General features: G+C 40.1%; 1 protein-coding gene across 1 annotated transcript; it reads left to right on the top strand.

Moving 5' to 3' along the window:
• The first annotated feature begins 3,035 nt into the window (after nucleotides 1-3,035).
• LOC149841328 (mitogen-activated protein kinase kinase 9-like) lies at nucleotides 3,036-4,901 on the top strand. Its single transcript, XM_090004758.1, has one exon. The coding sequence runs from the start codon at nucleotides 3,580-3,582 to the stop codon at nucleotides 4,630-4,632; it is 1,053 nt and encodes a 350-aa protein (XP_089860884.1). The 5' UTR covers nucleotides 3,036-3,579; the 3' UTR covers nucleotides 4,633-4,901.
• The last annotated feature ends 14,297 nt before the right edge of the window (nucleotides 4,902-19,198 follow it).

Raw genomic sequence — 19,198 nt, 5'->3', positions numbered from 1 at the left:
GTTTTTTTTCTTCCTAACCACCATTGCCCGTAACCAAACGACCTAAGGTTTGACATTAAAAATCTCTTGATTTAAATTGTACTCACTGCATAAATGGCAGTAGAGGCTTATACATATGATTGATTGAATTGTATGGCTTTATATGAGATATTATGGGCAATAAACCCTAAACCAAGGAAAGTACCTTCGGATTTTGCCAAAAAAAAAAAAACCTTGATAACTAAAATTAAATAAAGCCATACTACTATTGCACATTCTCCCGCGAATCGGTAATGACAGTGAGCTCTTGGGCCCGTCATAAGGTCTAAAGGGCCTTGTCTTCCACCACGGGAGTGTAGGAGACAACTAAGTGGATTCAAGATGACAGTGAGCTCTGGGGCCCGTCATAAGGTCTAAAGGGCCTTGTCTTCCACCACGGGAGTGTAGGAGACAACTAAGTGGATTCAAGATGACAGTAGTACTGGAAAAGCCCGTCATATGGTTCAAAAGGACCCGTTCCCCCACCACATTAATGAGGGGATTTGTGTAGTGACGACTACACCAAGGTTCGAGTTTTGGTCTAGGTTAGAGTCTCGGTGCCTACAACTTCATGTCCTCTCAGGGTTCAAAATACGCAAAAATGTTTGTTTGAATATAGACTCCCTTGTAGGCTAGAGAGCATATAGCAACATCGAGAAGTTGTGCCCTCGATTAATGTAATCAAATCAGTCTCGATATAGGTATATGCATATATACATAGATGTAGTCATAACTGAACCTTATCTATATACATATAGTTTGAATTGGTCGTTAGAGTGGTTCTGTCGCCTGTCGCGTGTCATATATATATATATATATATATATATATATATATATATATATATATATCTTGGTATACATATATAGTCTTAGAGAGTCTAAGATAATATTCTATGTTCGAAAACAATAAAAATAGTTTTCAAATTTTATTTTCTTATTTAAGGTTAGTCGCTTCTACATCGTACACGTGGCATGTGGCATGTATGCATACTCTTGCAAGACCGACCCTGTGATTGGGTCATGTCTTCACTAGTTTTTGGTGTACATTTAGATGTTGGATCCAAATGATCGATCTACTTTCAATTAAGAAGTTACCCCGTGGTTAGGCATTTTAAGACTGAGGTTGATTGCATTTTAAGATTGAGGTTGATTACGATATTAAATTCCAGTTCCTTCAAATTTCATTTGTTTTTCTTGAACTTTTAAAATTTCAAGATATTCTTAGTTATTTCTGGATAACTTAGTTTGTAGCTGTGCTTGAAAATCTATTTGCAGGCCCTTAGTGGGAATCTTCATAACTTTCCGGCATCATTTAAGTAGACCATGTCACCAAGTTGACCGGATGTCACAAGTTCAAAACCCATAGGTGATGTCTCTTGTCGCAAGGTCGAAGTTGGGTATACTCTCTACTGAGGGGTTTTTCCTTGAATTATCCAAAGAAAAAAAAACTGTGTATTCTTGAATTGGCCCTTAGAGCTTATATGGGTGACAAGGAACTTAGTTTTTCAGCTTGGCCAAGGAATGCTGAAACTGTAAAGAGTGAGTAAGCTAGTTTCTAATAAACCATCTGTATTATGAGATATTCCTAGTTTATCTGTCGTAATTGCTACAGCTTTTGAGAACCTTTATGCAAAAATATTTCCCATTTTTTTTTTTGTCATTTACAGTGTTATGTTGACCGAAATTCCTTGATTACGTGGAAATTGACAGAAAAAAACAGGAAATTATAGTTTTCTTGAGAATGAAGATGTTGATGAGTGAAGGACCAAAGGGTTGTTGCATGGAGGTTACAAATCATAACAAATCCTTTTGTCCGTACTAATTAGATATCCTTTTCTATAACCAAATCTAAAGGAATGACATAGAGATTAGATGACACCTAATGAGCTTATTTTCTATATGATTCAAGGCATATTAAAACTCTGTAAATGATTGAAGGTATAAATGCTTTTCTTGTAAAGATGATTCAAGTCTTATTAAGAACACACAAACACTCTCAATATATCTTAATTCGGTGGTTGGGGACCTTGTACACCTACTCAACAGAGAATTAGTTTACCTAACAACGATGAATGATAATGAATTAAACAAATCAAAACCGAAATAATCTTAGATCTAAGATGCTGCCTCTGGAAGACATAGGCAGCTAGGCTGGTGGTATCGGTTCAAATCTCTTGGGCATCACCTCTTGCGCAAGACAAAGGGTGGTGACTCCCTGGAATCAAGGGTTAAGCCCACAGAGTTTTACACTGTCAGGACAACGACTGTAATTATGACAGGCAAATCCAGCGCGGCTTGATCCCGGGGGTGGTTTATCCGTGTAAATATTAAAAAAAAAAAAAAAGATCTAAGACGATGAATGAGGCCATATATGATGCACTTGTACATGTTAGTGACGTTACCTACACATTTTATGCAATCGTTTTTACATGCACGGAATTGGGAATTCCCCAAACAGAAAAATATGCAATCTACCATGCTGCGGGAACCACCTATAATATTAACATTGCTGATCCATGCCCTAACTAACACTACAAAAAATTAATCCTTCATTGCAGATACTCATCAACATCGGCCAGACCAGCACGAGAGGGACATTTCTTGGTCATGAAAGAGGGGAGGTAATGGGTTGTTTTGATCTTTGGATCGGATCCAAGTTTGTTTAGCTCCCTACAAATGAAACCACATAATTATGTTCCTAAGTCCTACTTTACCAAATTCGGATCTTTAGAATTTACGGTTTCAACAGAGACTAGTTTCCAGTATTTTTTGCTCCCCTGTTAGACAAAGAATGATAACAAGAATAAAAAGAAAATACATCATAGGATTTGTTTTGTTTATATCTTGTTTTGCAGTTTGATACACTTTGGATTCACATTAAGAATTATAGGGCTTTTTTAAGTTTCATTTTTTTGAACCGGATCCAGATTTGTTGAAGAAGAAGTGGGATCTCCGCCTACAAGTTTGAGCGTCTTTCCTCTTCCGCTGAAGAGGGATATTAACCTCCGGAACATTGGCCCTCCTTTAAGTTTTATTTTAAAAAACGAAGATTATTAATTAAGAACCTCAGAAGAGGAGGTCTTATTTGATACCTTTTGCTCGTTCTTTATTTGCTTTCTCTTAATTTCTGTTGATTTTCAACAAATGTTAGTCCAATGGTATATAAGAGCACATTCATCGTAGATAATAGTATAGACTTATGTGATATCACATTGCTCCTACATAAAATAAAATAAAAACAACTAAACGGACCCAGTTCATGGTTTGGAGCCAATGAACCCGCGACTGGTCAGTCCAATAACCCTAAAGCAGAGAACCTGGACGGCTGCAACTGTGCAAGTCCCACTTGGACCACTTCCCAGACCCAGACCCAGACCCGACCCACTCGTGCGGGCGAAGCTCTAAAAGGGTAACACCGCAAGCCAGAAAAATAATAAGGGCAAATTGGTACTTCCAGTCCACACTCCATGATTGGAGTTATGGGGCCCACTTTCTCTATCCTCGCTGTTTCGTCGCCGGCGCTCCACGTTCCCACCAATAAAACCCGCTCGTCCTCCCCAGATGGCCACTAACTGCTCCTCAAACCAGAGAGAGAGAGAGAGAACAACCAAGAGAGAAAGAGAGATGGCGGTGGTAAGGGAGCGGAGACAACTCAATCTGAAACTTCCGGTGTCGGATCTCGCCGATCGCCGGCCGCGCTTTCCACTCCCGCTCCCACCTTCACACCTCAACACCCGCAGTCGCGAGGTGGAGCGCCTCTCCGACCTCGAGACCCTGCAGGTGCTCGGTCGCGGCAACGGCGGCACCGTCTACAAGGCGCGTCACCGCCGGACCGGCGCGGTATTCGCTCTGAAGGTCGTCCAGGGAGACTGCGACGTCCCCGTCCGCCGCCAGACGATCCGGGAGATGGAGATCCTCAAAAAGACCGACTCGCCCTACGTGGTGAAGTGCCACGGGATCTTCGAGGGCCCCGGCGGCGACGTGAGCCTGGTGCTCGAGTACATGGACGGCGGCGCCCTGGAGGACCTCCTCCGGTCGAAGGGCACCTTCTCCGAGCGGTCGCTCACAGGAATCACCCGCCAGGTGCTCGAGGGCCTGAGCTACCTGCACGGGCAGCGGATCGTTCATAGAGACATCAAACCTTCAAACCTCCTCATCAACAGAAAGAACGAGGTCAAGATCGCGGACTTCGGTGTCAGCAAGATCATGTCCCGCACGCTCGACCCCTGCGTCTCGTACGTTGGCACGTGCGCCTACATGAGCCCGGAGCGGTTCGACCCGGACAGCTACGGCGGCAACTACGACGGCTACGCCGGCGACGTCTGGAGCCTCGGACTGACCCTGCTGGAGCTCTACCTCGGTCATTTCCCCTTCCTGCAGCCGGGCCAGCGGCCCGACTGGCCCACCCTCATGTGGGCCATCTGCTTCGGCGACCCTCCGTCGCTCCCGCCCTCCGCTTCGCCGGAGTTCCGGAGCTTCATCGACTGCTGCCTCCAGAAGGACTCTGCCCGCCGGTGGTCGGTGGCGCAGCTGCTGGACCACCCCTTCGTCGCCAAGAAGAAGAACGCCGCCTCCTTCCTCTCATCGTCACTCGAGAGGCTCTCCGTCTCCTGATATACGTACACGTGCCGCCCGCATCGCACGTGTCAGCGCCTCGCCTCCCCCCCCCCCCCCCCCTATTTTTTTCGCTTTTCACGAGTGCGGGATGGGGAACCGGGTTTCCTACCGTGTACATAGTGATGGACTCCACGAAGTTTCCCACTTCTCTCCCGCCACCGTGAAACTTTTTTTTTTTTGTGGTAAAAAGAAGGCCGGGAATTTATTTATTTTTCTACAAATTCCCAATGTTGCCACTTTGTTTTGAGCCAATGACCGAGTATTTGACTTAATCCCCCTTGGGCTTTCGTGCAATGGCTAGTGGCATTTGTAGAATATGGTGATTCGGAAAGCGAGATATGTGGGTTTTTTTTTTTTGTAGAATTTTTTTTTCGGCAAAACGGTAAGGAACGCCGTTACGTGGGGCCCACCGTTGCCGCTTCCAGCTCGGGGGGCAACTGTTGCCACGTCAGCCGTTTAGCCGGGTTTGCTGGGTCGACTATTGCAAATGGACCCACCCTGGCCCGGGCTGAGTTGTTCTTCGGGGTGGATTCTCGAGGATAGACCGATAGAAGCTCTCAATCGTGATGGGTGCAGTTCGAATCGCAGCTTATTTAGACACGGATTTGAGGATTAAGCAATAGATCCGAATTCCAATCTCTGGGAGTACCCAATATTTATATTATATGGTGCTACTGGAATGGGCAAAGATTGATTGGAAAAGTTGGTTCGATCATACATTGAAATCTTGTTTTGGGTTCAAGAAAAAAAAGTTGGATCTGGATCGGAGATCCGGGCTAGTCTGATTCATTTGTATACCACTACTTGAGGGGTGTAGAGTTTGGCTAACGATGAGTAGTTTGATATGAAAATTTATCACTAAAACCTAACTGTAGTAAAACCGAGCCATAAGGCTAGATGTATGGGTGTCAATGGGTCGGTTTATCCAGATCAAACCCTATAGGGTCCGGGTATGGTGATAAATGATAAGACCCGTTTAAGACCCTGATCTGGACCCAAAGGTCCGATTAATACATGAATTCGGGTACGGTTTGTAAAATTGTATACCAGACTTGGGCCCGATCCGAGTTTCGATTAAGACCCACAAATTTTCAATGTAAAATGATAAAAAATATTATTTTACTGGGTATGGTCCAGGTCTGGTTCATGTAGTTTTTGTCTAATTTTGTATGATTTTTCTTAGAGTGAACCCGATTAGACCGGAGTTCTGATCTAATACCATACTAAAAAATCAGGCCCAAGTCTGATTCTACCTGATCCGAACCAAACCTGACACGTTGAGACCCTAGTCCTACTGTGACCGTACATAGAGTGATGGCGTCGGCAACATGTGATTTTGGGTGTAAGCCGTAAGCAAGTTGGTTACCACAAAGTTGGCGAACTTGGGCCCATTTAATTTGAGCAACTACCCCTTGGTTTGATTGCTTTTGGCCAAAGGCCAAAAAGGTGACGTCGACGTGTGCTGTTTGGCATCTAGAAGCCCCTGGAGTCGAGAGCCGATCAAGTAAAAGTGATTTGGCATTCTCACCTTCCACAACGTATGCAAGGATCACCAAGTCTTGGGACGGAGCGATTGATGGTGAAGATGTCAAATCACTTTCTTAATGTGATTTGACAGATCACCTGCTTTCTCTGGAGTTGACATATGGTCCAAAATGCCTTGACTTATTTCTCAAATCAAGTAAGAAAGTTTTACCCACGTTGTCCCTTGTGCGCAAGCGGGAGAGTGGAAAATCTCTGAGGAAAGGAGTAAACACAGGAAAGGAGTAAACATTACCACTCATGAAAATCAACAAAATGTTGAACCCATGAACTGAACAAGAACAAAAGCCAAAACAAATAAAGAAAGCACAAAAGAAAAGAACATTAAACAGATAAAATGGGCTCACGCCGGAGCCGCTTGCCCAGATTGCGACAAAGGATAGGTAGCATCAGCAGGAGGGAGTGAAAGATCACTAAGATGCATACGCAAGATCGCATAAACATCTACCAAGATTTTATGCACATGGTTTTGAATGTTAACTCGAATATGACGAAAATGAGCATCATTTAGAAGAGAGAGAGAGTAGAGATGATTTTTGATAAATGAGTTTTTCTAAATTTCATTCGTTATCAAATTTTATAAAAATGAATTTTTTTTTATAGGCCAAGAGAACTTTCATAACGATATTACATAAATCAAAGCATAATTAAAAATAGTAAAACTCACTTAGATAGAACTTCTAAACTTAAGTGGAACCTACCCATTTTAACAAGAAGCTCTTCAAGGCCAATAAAGAGAAAAGCCCAAGGAAGCTCTTCTACACTACTCTCTTGGAGGACCTTGATGGCCTCTTCGGTGGAGACAATATATAGTGGGGCTCTTACATCTTTAAAGGCTTCTAAAAGAAACATCTCATGTGGGTCTAAATTGCCATTAATGTGTTTTACGCTGCCGGAACAGTGATCATAATTAATTTCAACAGGTAGGTCTCTGATCCTTGGGTGATTTCTCCATGCAAATATCAAAAAAAAAAAAAAAACCTTGTGTGCTGTTTGGCATCTTGGAGCCACTTAGAGTCCCCGTACAGTCCAATACGCCCCTCAAATCAACTAAAAATGTCCTGCCTCGGGTTTGGCTTCATGGCATATCAACAACTCACAAATCTTGTTATAAGGATTCTCTTTAGTAAAAGAAAATTTCATGATAAATTTAAAACTTTGTTTTCTTGAAAATTCACAAAAAAATACTTGTGTATTTAAATTATAAAAATATGTAAAGGAAATTTAAAATACACAAATATTAATAATAGAATATAAATATGACATTAATAACTCGATAATATCGTATTAAAAACATGATATTGAAAAAAAATGATATGTTAAAATATTGTTTTTCAAGATTATATCGGTTTTTAAAAATGTCACAATAAAAAAATTGAGATTTTTTTTTTTAAAATAACCTATATTAATTTGTGACTATGCTTCTTGGTCATCAGATCATTCTTCCAGGTTTGAACTGGCCCATCTATATGCATCAAAGTCCACAACATGGTAGTATCGATCAACTTTGAGAAACTTGGTGCATTGATCTTAGCTTGGTGCGACCGACGACTGGACCGTGCTGAGGTGTCAAACTTCTTGGATTTGAATCGGGCTCGAGCCAAACCTGATTCAACTGCCGGAACTCAAGGCGGCATCCACCCAACTTGCTTTGATGAATTCTTGCTATTAATTAATGCAATTTGATTAATTACATCATTAGTTGAAGATGACTTAAAAAGTTAATTATTTAAGCCAACTACTCAGAAATGAATGGAGATTCTTGTTTAACTTGGTTGCATGAAAAAGGGCAAACAACATGTGGGTGGACATTGCTCTCCATGAAAGGGTGCTTGAACTCTTCTCTTATGGGAAAGTTTCTGGGTAACTTCTTAGTTGGCAAATTATATAGGGCACGTTTGGGAGAACACCACAATCTGGAATTTCCTTGATTTTCAAACCTACCACTTGTGCAAAGCAAGCAAAAGTTTTTAGTAGATATTGATTTATGAAACGGAATCCAAAGCACAATCCTGTGAATATCCAGATTTTTGGAGATTTTGAGGTGTAAGTTCAAGAAGTTTCATCTGTGCAATGATATGGAAATCTAAGAAGTTCCTGTTTTATATGCAATAATATGTGATCCCATGTCGTGCAAACATACAAACATGTGGGCCACGTTGTATCTTTGATAAAGGTGATTCTAATAATCATGGTTAGTTGGCTCTCGTTGGGTGGGCCCCACCTGGGGTTTTTCCTCGCTTAGGCAAGGGTTCCTTGTCATAAAAAAAAATAAACCATAGTAGGAAAACTACTGCACATGCATTGGCTGCAAACAAATATCCAGATTTTCGTGGATTTGTGAACTTCCTGGTTACTAGTAATAGTTGGGATGTCAGGTCTTGGGTGCATCTTGTTGGCCCAAAAAAAGAAAAAAAGAAAAATTTCCAGCATTTGCTACTTGTGAATATCACTAGCTTGATGGAACTTCACAAGTTCGAAACCCACTGGGAGCTTGCAAAGTCAAAGCTAGGTGTACTCTTCAGCCGGCGAGGCGACCTCAAAGATTTTACCAACTAGAGGGTCTGCCTGTTAGCGACAGTGATGGATCGAGCCTAGCTAGTGGATCGGGCCAGAGATCAGCAGAAAGTCTGCAAGGATGAGGACGACGGTTTGGCAAGTGACCAGCAAAGGAAGGTGTCTGCAATTGCCATAACAAAACAAGAAAGCAAACCTAAGGACCACTCGTGGGATCTAATCAAAGGTCAAGCAAAGGAAGTTCTTAATCTCTAAGAAAACTACATGTACTCTATACTTAATTAAAATGTAACTGATCCCAAAATCAAACGGATGGCAATCTATTCTAGAAATAATTAAAGCCTAAAGGGGTTTGGCTTAGTAGAATGGGGGCTTAGGCCGCTAGGCAGGCAGTCTAGGTTCAAACCCCATGGGTGCATGTCATTTCTTGCCCTAAGGGCAAGGAGTAAGCTCACTGATCATATGCACGCTGCGTGGCTGAGAGCAGATAAGGTGATCTGCCAAATCACTTTAAGGAAAGTGATTTGACCAGGAGGTCTTGGGGGTAGTTGCTCTATATAAATATAAAAAATATATATAAAAAAAATAATGAAAGACTCTCAGTGAGTGTTGAGAGAGAGAGAGAGAGTCATCGGTGATGTAGGTTCTCCCATAATCGAACGACGTTAAAATCCTTTGCATTGAGTGTGTGTTCACAGTTTAATGCATAGTTGGCAAACCGGGCGAGTCTAGTCAGATTGGACCCCATATACTTTTTTTTAGGAAAAGTGTTAATTATTAAGAACTTGAATATTGGGACAATAATGGCAATAATTTAGGCCAATCTTCTGTCAATACAAGGCATCTTCCTGCCCAAAAGTTGGATGGACATAACTTCAATTATGCAAGGAATAAATTGCTATTAAAATGCTCACTGGATTATATGAATGATCTTGGCTACTATGGCACAAGAACTTCAAAGGAATATACTAATCAAGACAGGCTAGCAATAGGAATTGGGTTGTCACCAGGTTGGGAACGACCCGATCCCGATATGCTCTGGGTCTGGTATAGGTAGGGATGCAAATTGGTCTCATCCGACTGGCTCATGTATTTAGTTGCTCCAGATCCAATCCGTTTGCATATATCCCCACTGATAGGATCTAGGTTGGATAATAAAGAAAGGAGCCATTGATTATTCAAAACAGATCCATAGGGTTGGATTAACACACGGAGCCTGGTATAGTTTATAAATTGTATACCGAACCCAGATCCAATCTGGATTTATTAAGATCTGTAAAATTTTAATGTAAAAGAACTTATAAAATAATATTTTATCATCTCGTTTAAGTCTGGTTTATGTTATGTTATAGGACTGTATGGCTTTGCCTTTGGTAGATCTGGTCGGAACTGGACTTGGACCTGGTACCAGCACCTCAGTTGGATCCTGGATCAGACCCACCTGGGTCTGGTAAATAGGGGTGGAATTTGGGTCTAGGTTTCTTTAGTCCAATTTGGGCCCACTGAGCATGAGAAAAAACAGTGTCCCGGTTGGGTACTTTGCCACTCTCAAGCTTAGATCAGTTCTAATCGGGCCCGAGCCCTGGGCCCAAAAATGTGATGAGCCATGTGCCAGTCTAGGTTTGGCTGCCTAGCCCCTTAGTATGTAAAAATTTGCACACAGGCCTAGACCCAGCTTATCTCAAGCTGGGCAGGAAATGTGGGTAGGCTAAAACATCTCATTTTACTTCACAACGTGATTTCTATTATCCATGTTCACTGGATAAGTGTGTATATCCAACTCATGTAACAAATATCACCAATATTTTGAAAATGTCATGAATTTAACACGATATTGTCAGCTACGGTTATTTTACTGAGGAGGATGCAATATTTTCAGAACACTTATTTTGAAATTTTCACATGTTGACACGATTTGAACATGTTATTAATCAGATGAAAACCAGTTTTCTCAGCGTATTCTGATTGTATTTTTTGTAATACTTTTCATATATACTTTCTATACAATTTATATTTGCCTGACAAAAACTGAATTATTGAAAAATATTGTGCGGAATTCTGATGCTGAGTTCTTGCTGAAAACGGAATTTTGAGTGTGATCCAAACACTGCCCAAGAGAAAAGGGAACTAGTGACACTAAAGGCCTAGCTATAGAGCGTTTGAAGGGTTTTTTCATGTTTTTCTTAAATTTGACCATAAAAATGTGTTTTACAGGCATGATTTACAGGAATTGACTCTTGGATAGTCTGATTTAAGGTTTCAAATTTGACGGTGTATGATTTCATAAATATTCAAGGCTTAAAAAATCATATTTTTCTTAGCAAATCGATCATTCCAAACACATCTGCAGGGTCAAATTTACAAAACAACAACCTAAAAACAACTGTTCACTGGTAGCAGGCTAGAAAAAGTACCACCTATATAAATATATATAGAGAGAGAGACACTAGAATATGAGAACTAACCACAATTTTTATGATTTTTTGTTATTTTCTTTTGAGTCTAACCATATGGATGTGATCTACATGCTTGGTTTCATAAGAACATGCCATTGAATAATCCGATTTTGATGCATAAATGAGATTTTTTAAGGCTCATATTCTTCACAAATATTCAAGCATTCAAAAATCATATTTTTTATCCCAAATACACAATCCACAAATTCATCATGCCAAGCACATCCACATAGTTGAAAATGGCCATATCTACAGTTCACATATTCTAGTGATTATATCTATCTATCTATATATATGTATATATATATATATATATATATATATATATATATAGAGAGAGAGAGAGAGAGAGAGAGAGAGAGAGAGAGTAATGCGTTCCTTAGGCTCCTTTTCGTTAGGTCTCATTAGGTCCCTTCAAAAATCATAGTTTTAAGTATTTTTTCTCACATCTAACATCTTAGATGTGATCTATAGGTTTTGTTTAGCAGAAACCAGCTTTTGGATCACCGAAATCTGACATATATATGGGTTTTTTCAGTGATCCAAAATCAATAGCTATAAAGGTACCCATTTTTTTGGCTCAGAAAAACATGTTTTTTCATCGAAAAAAACATGAACCAAAAGTCGATTCCCACTAAATCGAGCATGATAAACACATTTAACTGTTCGGATCTATCATAAAACACTTAAAAACTGTGGGGCAGATAGAAATAGGGCCTAATATGTTCAGTTCTATATATATATATATATATATATATGTATATATAATAGGTGGTAATTGCTTCTCATCACTTTTCTGGCCTAATGCCAACCAACCAGGGTTTTGAATTGTTTTTTATGTTTTTCTTAAATCTGATTGTAGAGATGTGTTCTACATGCTTGATTTTATAAGAATCGAGTCTTGGATTGTCTGATTCCAACCTACATATAGGTTTTTATAAAGTTTAAAGATTAAAGATCTAAGATTTTCATAAATATTCATGATTTTAAAAAAATAATTTTTTTAATAAAAAACATGATCTAAGGGTCATTTTTTATCAAATCCATCGTGCCAACACATCTAAAGAGCCAAATTTACAAAAACTACCTGAAAATACCTATTCGCTCGTGGACAGCTTCCTAAACAAAGAGAACCAAAGATGTAATCATTTGTGGATGAGGACGAGGTAGACAGCCAAGATCGCGATCCAATCCATTTGTGGTAGAGAGGAACAAGAAACACATTTAAAATTTCAATTGCATGAATATATATTTGAACTGTGCAGGTACGAAAGTTAGGCAAGAAAACCAATCATCGTAACTATAGCATTTTTGCACAAGGAGGTTCATGATCACAACATTCCAAAAGAGAGAGAGAGAGAGAGAGAGAGAGAGAGAGAGAGAGGGCTATATGTTTATCCACATGTACAACGCGTGTAATGATGTTCAAGTGGATTTTCACAAGAATATCAAGAGAAACTCAGGGATCAAATGGGATCTGATTCACATGAAGCATGTGCATGCAAAAGAATAGAAATCATTTGAACCGATCAATTAATGGATTTAAAATCTGCTCACGGATTGATGCACCCTCGTATATGAGGACACAGAAAAATCAAAGTTGCCCTATTCTTATACAGATTAAACTACACAATACAAGAATAATGGAAATTCAATAATAAAATAATTCATGACACTAAAGAAATAACTGGAATCTCAATCCATCAAGCCTCTTCTAACAATCCCTATAATAAGTATTTATAAGGAATACAAGAAACTCTAATTCTAATTGAATCTTAGAAAAATATTTAAAACCAAATAAACAAACTCAAATCACTGTAAACTAAACTGGATCTAAATGAATCACTTATAGTCCAGATTGTAACTGCTCTATGCTCCATCATTCAGAATTAGGGTTTTTTTTTTCTTAAATACTTGTTATGTGAGAGATTAGAGAGATGGATGATTGAATATTGTTATTTTCTTTAATTTTTCTATATTTTTTTTTTGTTTTTCTTTAATTTTCTTGCATAGGAGTAGGGTAACGTAGAGTTTTCTTTACATCTTCAAGATCGAAGGTGCAGTACAGATGAATGTCATATTTTGTTTTCGATTTATAACCAAAGAAAACCGCTTTCAGTATGAAGACCTGATCGCACTGGCTCAGCCTGCCATACATAGGGTCATCAGCATCATATGCTTTCTTTATTTTTAGGCCAAAGGTTGGTTGATTCTGCCTTAGTCTTTCCCAAGCCAGGCTCAAATCAGAGTCAGACAACAATGCAGGATCATGGTCAAATGATTAAAACTGATCGGCAAAATCTGGCCACACTACAGCTCACAAAGAACTAGGCTGGCCTAGAAGGTGGATCAGGTGCAATCACATTGCACATTTTTTATGTGCTGCTGCACCTGACCACCCTCCATCTTTTCCATCAAGCCTGTGAGGTGTGGGACCCAACGGCATATGGTGGATGCTCAAGTACAGCAGCATACTTGAAATGTGCAATGTGATGGCTCCTGATCTTTTTTCTCAGCAAATGAGGCTGGATCAGGTGCAATCATATTGCACATTTTTTTATGTGGATGGGTGTCTGACATCACCCAAAGCCCTCAGATAACATGAGCTAGGGTTCAATTGGGTCGGGTTATGTTGGGTAGACAAAATGAAATCCCAACCCTGACCCACATAATTTAGACCGTATGTAGAATATATATTTCTTACATGATATATAAGAAAACACTTGGGTTAGTAGCGTAGGATAAAAAATTCAGAAAAAAAAAAAATCATACCCCAAACAGAACCCGCATGTTACTCTGGTCGGGTTTGGGTCAACCCAAATAACATTTGGGTTGGCATTTTTTATGTCCATACCTGGATTTCTGGAGGTTGAGTCAGGGACCTGAGACCGACATCAACCCATTGACAGCTGGCATAGGCTTCTTGCCAATTGGGATATAGATCCAGTCCCGGCTACCCTTTCATGATGTACTAGCAGGCACCGTCCCTAGGTTTGCAAAATAATATGGATTCAGATCTATTTGAAGTTTGTCCATTTGATTGCCCTTCCCATAAGGTATGGATGTCAATATTAGGGCTGGGTTGAACATCCAAATGATGCAAGTAGTTGGATTTGAGGAAATAGTAGGTCTGGAAATGGGAAAGATGTTCTGATTTCATCTTATATATGGATTCCTTAAGCGGGCATTATTTGAATGCCTCACTTTCCAAATCTAACGGATCAGATGTGAAAATCAAGGATCTCAGATCCGCTTATCTGAGAACCGACTTCCCCAATGCCTACAAAACCCCCCATATCTGAGAACCAATTATCTCAGATCCTCTAATCTGAGAACCACTCAACCAATTCCCGCACCACTTTTTTTTTGAAAGGCAAGCTGGGGTTAGGCAGCTATACAAAGATACCATTGGGATTTGAACTTGCAACATCCGGACACAAGGTGGCAGGTACTAGCTGCTCTATACTACTTTTGTTTTCAATTCAACAAAGGGTGTATGTGTCTGTTGGGGGGGAGGAGGGGACCTTAACAAATCACTGTGTTTATATCTACAACTATACCAATACTACTTATAAAAGAGCAATGAAGAACAATAATGCAAAAAAAAATATATTTTGCTTTAGAAACTTTCTTAAAATGAAAACCCATGCTAGGTTTACATGTCATTTTAAAATATCTCAAAAAAAAATTTAGCAAAATATTATCATAATGCCCCTACACACACACGAGAGAGAGAGAGGGAGATTAGGAAAACTACCCATTTGGAGATAATTAGGCTACCATAAGAGACATTATGCATAACGTCTTCAAATAGATAATTTCCTAATCTCTCTCCGAACCTAAAAATGTCGCCGACCCTTGTAGAAAAAAAGAAGGAATTTAATATATAATAATAAAGGTGAGCCTTTGTTGGGCAGTTTAAAAAAAACAGAAGCAACACATAAAATTCAAATACCTGTGGCTCATTTTTAAAATTAAGGGCAAAAGGTTTACCCTTAAATTAAATGTTCTCTATAATTTATTAACAAGATAATCGGCCTCAGGAACTATAGGAGTTACTGCTCGTAAAGTAAAATACTGTTTGGGTATGGTAGCGGGTCTAGACTCGGGTTTAATCAGACCCACCATAAGAGAAACCATACTCAAACCCGATAAGAACTACATGAACCAGACCTGAGCCATACCTAGTAAAATAATATTTTTTATCATTTTTACATTGAAAATTTTTGGGACTTAATCAGAACTCAGGTCTGGCCTGGGGCTCTATGTATTAATCGGACCTTGGGGTCCGGACCCGAGTCTTAATCGGGTCTTTTTATTTATCACCATACTCAGATCTAGGGGTGGCAAAACCTGACACGACCTGCCAACCCGCTTCTTAGGCGGGTTCGGGTTTGGCTTAAACGGGTTCGTGTCATAAACGGATTGACCCGCCTAACCCGTTTATTAAACGGGTCGGGTTCGTATTAGGGGTATGCCAACCCGCCAACCTGTCTGACCCGTTTAATAAATGGATTAGGCGGGTGGGTCAACCCGTTTACCCGAACCCGACCCGTCAACCCACCCACCAGCCCGTTTACCCAACCTCGACCCGCCTGCCAACCCGTTTACCCGAACCCAACCCTCCCACCAACCCATTTATTAAACCCGAACATCTGCTCGAGAAAACCCTAAGTTCGACTGTTCGAGGGATTCTCTGCGGTGGGAGTCTGGGAGATCGAGAAACAGAAGACCTGCAGATTTCACACGGAGTTGATCACGGCAGACATCGAGAGAAGGCGCCGAATCGAGGAGGAGGTCCGCAGGGAGATCGCGCTCGAGCGGGAGATCGCGTTCGAGCGGGAGCTTGTGCTCCGGCGGGAGAGCCGGATGCTCGATGCGATGGCTTCTCCGATCTCGAAAATTAGGGCGGAGAACTGTTTCTTGCTCGCTCCGCAGCCGTTGCCGGAGTTGAGTTCAGTGATCGACCGATTTCGGCCAAAGGTAGGAGCTTTTCAACCGGTGGTTTCTGAAGCCGAGGGCTGTGGAGAGAATGTCGGCGGTCCGCCCGAATTCGTTCGAACTTAGGGTTTTCTGTAGCTCGTTCGAACTTAGGGTTTTCTCGAGCAAATGTAGCCACCCGCCCGCCAACCCGTTTACCCATTTACCCGAATCCGACCCGCCAACCCGTTTACCCTGCCCGACCCGACCCGTTTATTAAACGGGTTAACCATGTCGTGTCGGGTTAGCCGTTTAATAAATGGGTCGGGTTCGTGTTTGCCACAGCCGACCCGTTTAATAAACGGGTCGGGTTCGTGTTGAGGTATGCTGACCCGCCAACCCGACCGATTGCCTCAGACCCTATAGTGTTTGGTACGGGTCGGGTCCGGGTAAACGTGACCTGTTGACACCCCTATTCAATGTGGGTCTTTGTATCATACGACTTCTTGCCTAGAAAAGAAATATGCTCCAAAGTCGTCACATGTGGCTAACGATGATGGATGGAGTGTGGTGAAATTCGCGGAGCGGACTAACAAACCACGAAAGACAGCAACCGGTCAAGCTAATTCCAATCATTTTCAGGTCTTGGATAAAGATGTGGAATAGGAACATTAGACTACGAATCTGCGGGGGCCAAAAAGATTCAGGTTCGAACGATGCACAAGAAATGTTTGTTGAAAGTTCTAGCAGACGAGCTGAAAGTTCTAGCAATAGGAAGGCCAATAAGAAGTGCAAAAACCAATAGGTGCTCAGGTGGATGTTGAAGAAAAGCTGTCTCAAGGACATGGGTCACATCATATTCATGAATCTGTGGGAACAGATAAGGGGGAGAATGGTGACAAGGCTGTTCTTGAGGAAGGTAAGAAGTGTCAACTTCTTTGTTGCAGCAGGAGGGAATTGATGTCAATTCTGTGAAGATGAGGAATTGTGTTGAAGCATCTGCTTTTTCTTAAGTACTGGGGTTGGTGGTTCAAGAGAAGACAATTCCTAGTAATGCTAATATCACTATTATGGCTGATCCAGGGCCTCCTGTCATGCTGGAGTCAATTAATACTCCACCTCCTGGATTTGAGTTCAGAGGAGGATCTCTTATAAAGAATCGTGACTTTCATCACCTGTCCCGGAAGTCAGCAGAATTACAAGCTCTGGTTGGCTCCATTTTCCAATCTTCTGCCGTTCATGGCCAAGTTCATAAATATCTGAAACCGGTTCAGAGAAAGATAAAGAGAGTTCACAAATTCTCTCCTTATAGTTCTGCTCTTAAAGGTATATCCAACTCCTTTGATCAATTAGATAATGTGATGGTGACTGAAAGGAGGCGTGCAAGAGCTAGCATGTTAAGCTCAACTCCTAACTTTGGTGGAGTTAGAGTACAAGAGGAGGCTCAACATCATGTTGGATAGTTGTGGATCTCTAAATTTTGAAAACCAAAGAGTTTTATCGGAAAAATGGTTCTTGATCCAAAACTGGATTTGAATATAAGATGATGAAGTTGTAGGGTCTGTTCTCAAGTTGTGCGTCTTTCATCTTCCGTCCAGCATGGATAAACTGCACCAAGAGCTCAAAATCTTCATTAGGTTTTAGCTTGCGAATAGTTGTACCTTATACGTGGATTCTATTAAAAAAACGAGCTTGATGGCACGAGTCACCACTAAAGCTAAAAAAAAACAGGAAAACACAAACAAGTATGCAAAAGTTATAAAATACGTACTTATAATAATAATAATAGAATAAATAAAATAAATACACAAAAATGGTCAAATCTCACTTCGAGCTTGGTAGTCATTTTCTATAACAATGATGAGCACAGTAGAACTCAAACAACACTTTGGCTATGCGCGGACTCCAGGAGGCTAGGTGAGACAAGAGATCTAAACCTAGACTAGTTCGAGTTGGGGTTTGATTCATGTGAGCATAGTCTGGGTGGGTGCTGAGGTCTAAAAAGCTAGTTTGGATGGTAGGTATAATAGGGTTTTTTTTACTTAGGTTCTAGATGTTGAATTAGGGAGGGTATGCCTCTATTTATAGTTTTTCAACTGGTTTGGATCCTAATCCTATGAATTTGACATTCAAGAATCTATATATGACTTTTGATAACATGACACAACCCTATTGGTTTGAGGTTTGAAGGTCTCATTCTCATTGGCTAGAGCTACCTTACATAGAGTTAAGGTTTTTAGGATAAGAAAATAAACATAATAGGTATTTTACGACTCCAAGATGTAGTTTAAGTTCAGTGAATGCAGTTTTTGAGTCTTAAAGATAGATGAAAGACACTTATAGAAGTTTATCTTCAATTGACACATGAATCAAAGACCAAATGAATCGCTAATGACACATGTTACTAACGACACATACTGCTAACAACACATGGTACTAATGTCACTACCGAATTGCTAAGGACACATTGAGATTTATTAATAACAATTCATCATTTTTTGACCCTCCTAATGACACATCAAAAAACTGTTGTCAACAATCCAAAACATGTTAACGACAATCCAATTATTGTTAGTAGTTTTCTAATGGCAATCCTTAATGTCATTAGAAAACTAACTAAAACATGCTCGATAGGTTAACATGTTTTGGTCACAAAGTCCTAACCGGATATTGTGTTGGAAAACTTACATCTTCAAATTTAATTTATCTTTAAAGTTAAAACTGAATCTTATCATTTTAATAGTAAAAAAATTCATTCAAAGTATTTTACTAAACAAGTCATCTTTTTTTTTGTCATAACTTTTGACTCCCATGTCGGATTGACCTGATTTTTGTTTTGTTTAAAAGTTAAGATCCTCTTGTTTAATTAATATTTTGAAAAATAAAATTAAAAATAATTTTTTAGGGCTTAAAATAAAGTTTAAGTTAAAATAACTCTGAAATGAGTCAAAAACACAATACCATCATATGGCTTAAGAATTGAGGAAATCATCTAACAAGGTTGTTTTCCTCCTTGAGACCAAGGCTACTTTGGATTTTGTGCCATAGTTGAAAAAGGATTTTCCAAACTATTATATTATTGGAAACTTTGGGAAATCTTTTCATAGCAGGATCTTTTATTTATGGAA

The sequence above is a fragment of the Nuphar pumila genome, chromosome 4 (assembly GCF_984573655.1).
Source record: "Nuphar pumila chromosome 4, dmNupPumi1.hap1.1, whole genome shotgun sequence".
Classification (NCBI taxonomy): domain Eukaryota; kingdom Viridiplantae; phylum Streptophyta; class Magnoliopsida; order Nymphaeales; family Nymphaeaceae; genus Nuphar; species Nuphar pumila.
The sequence above is the reverse complement of the archived record's forward strand: the minus strand, read 5'-3'. Positions and strand labels throughout refer to the sequence as shown.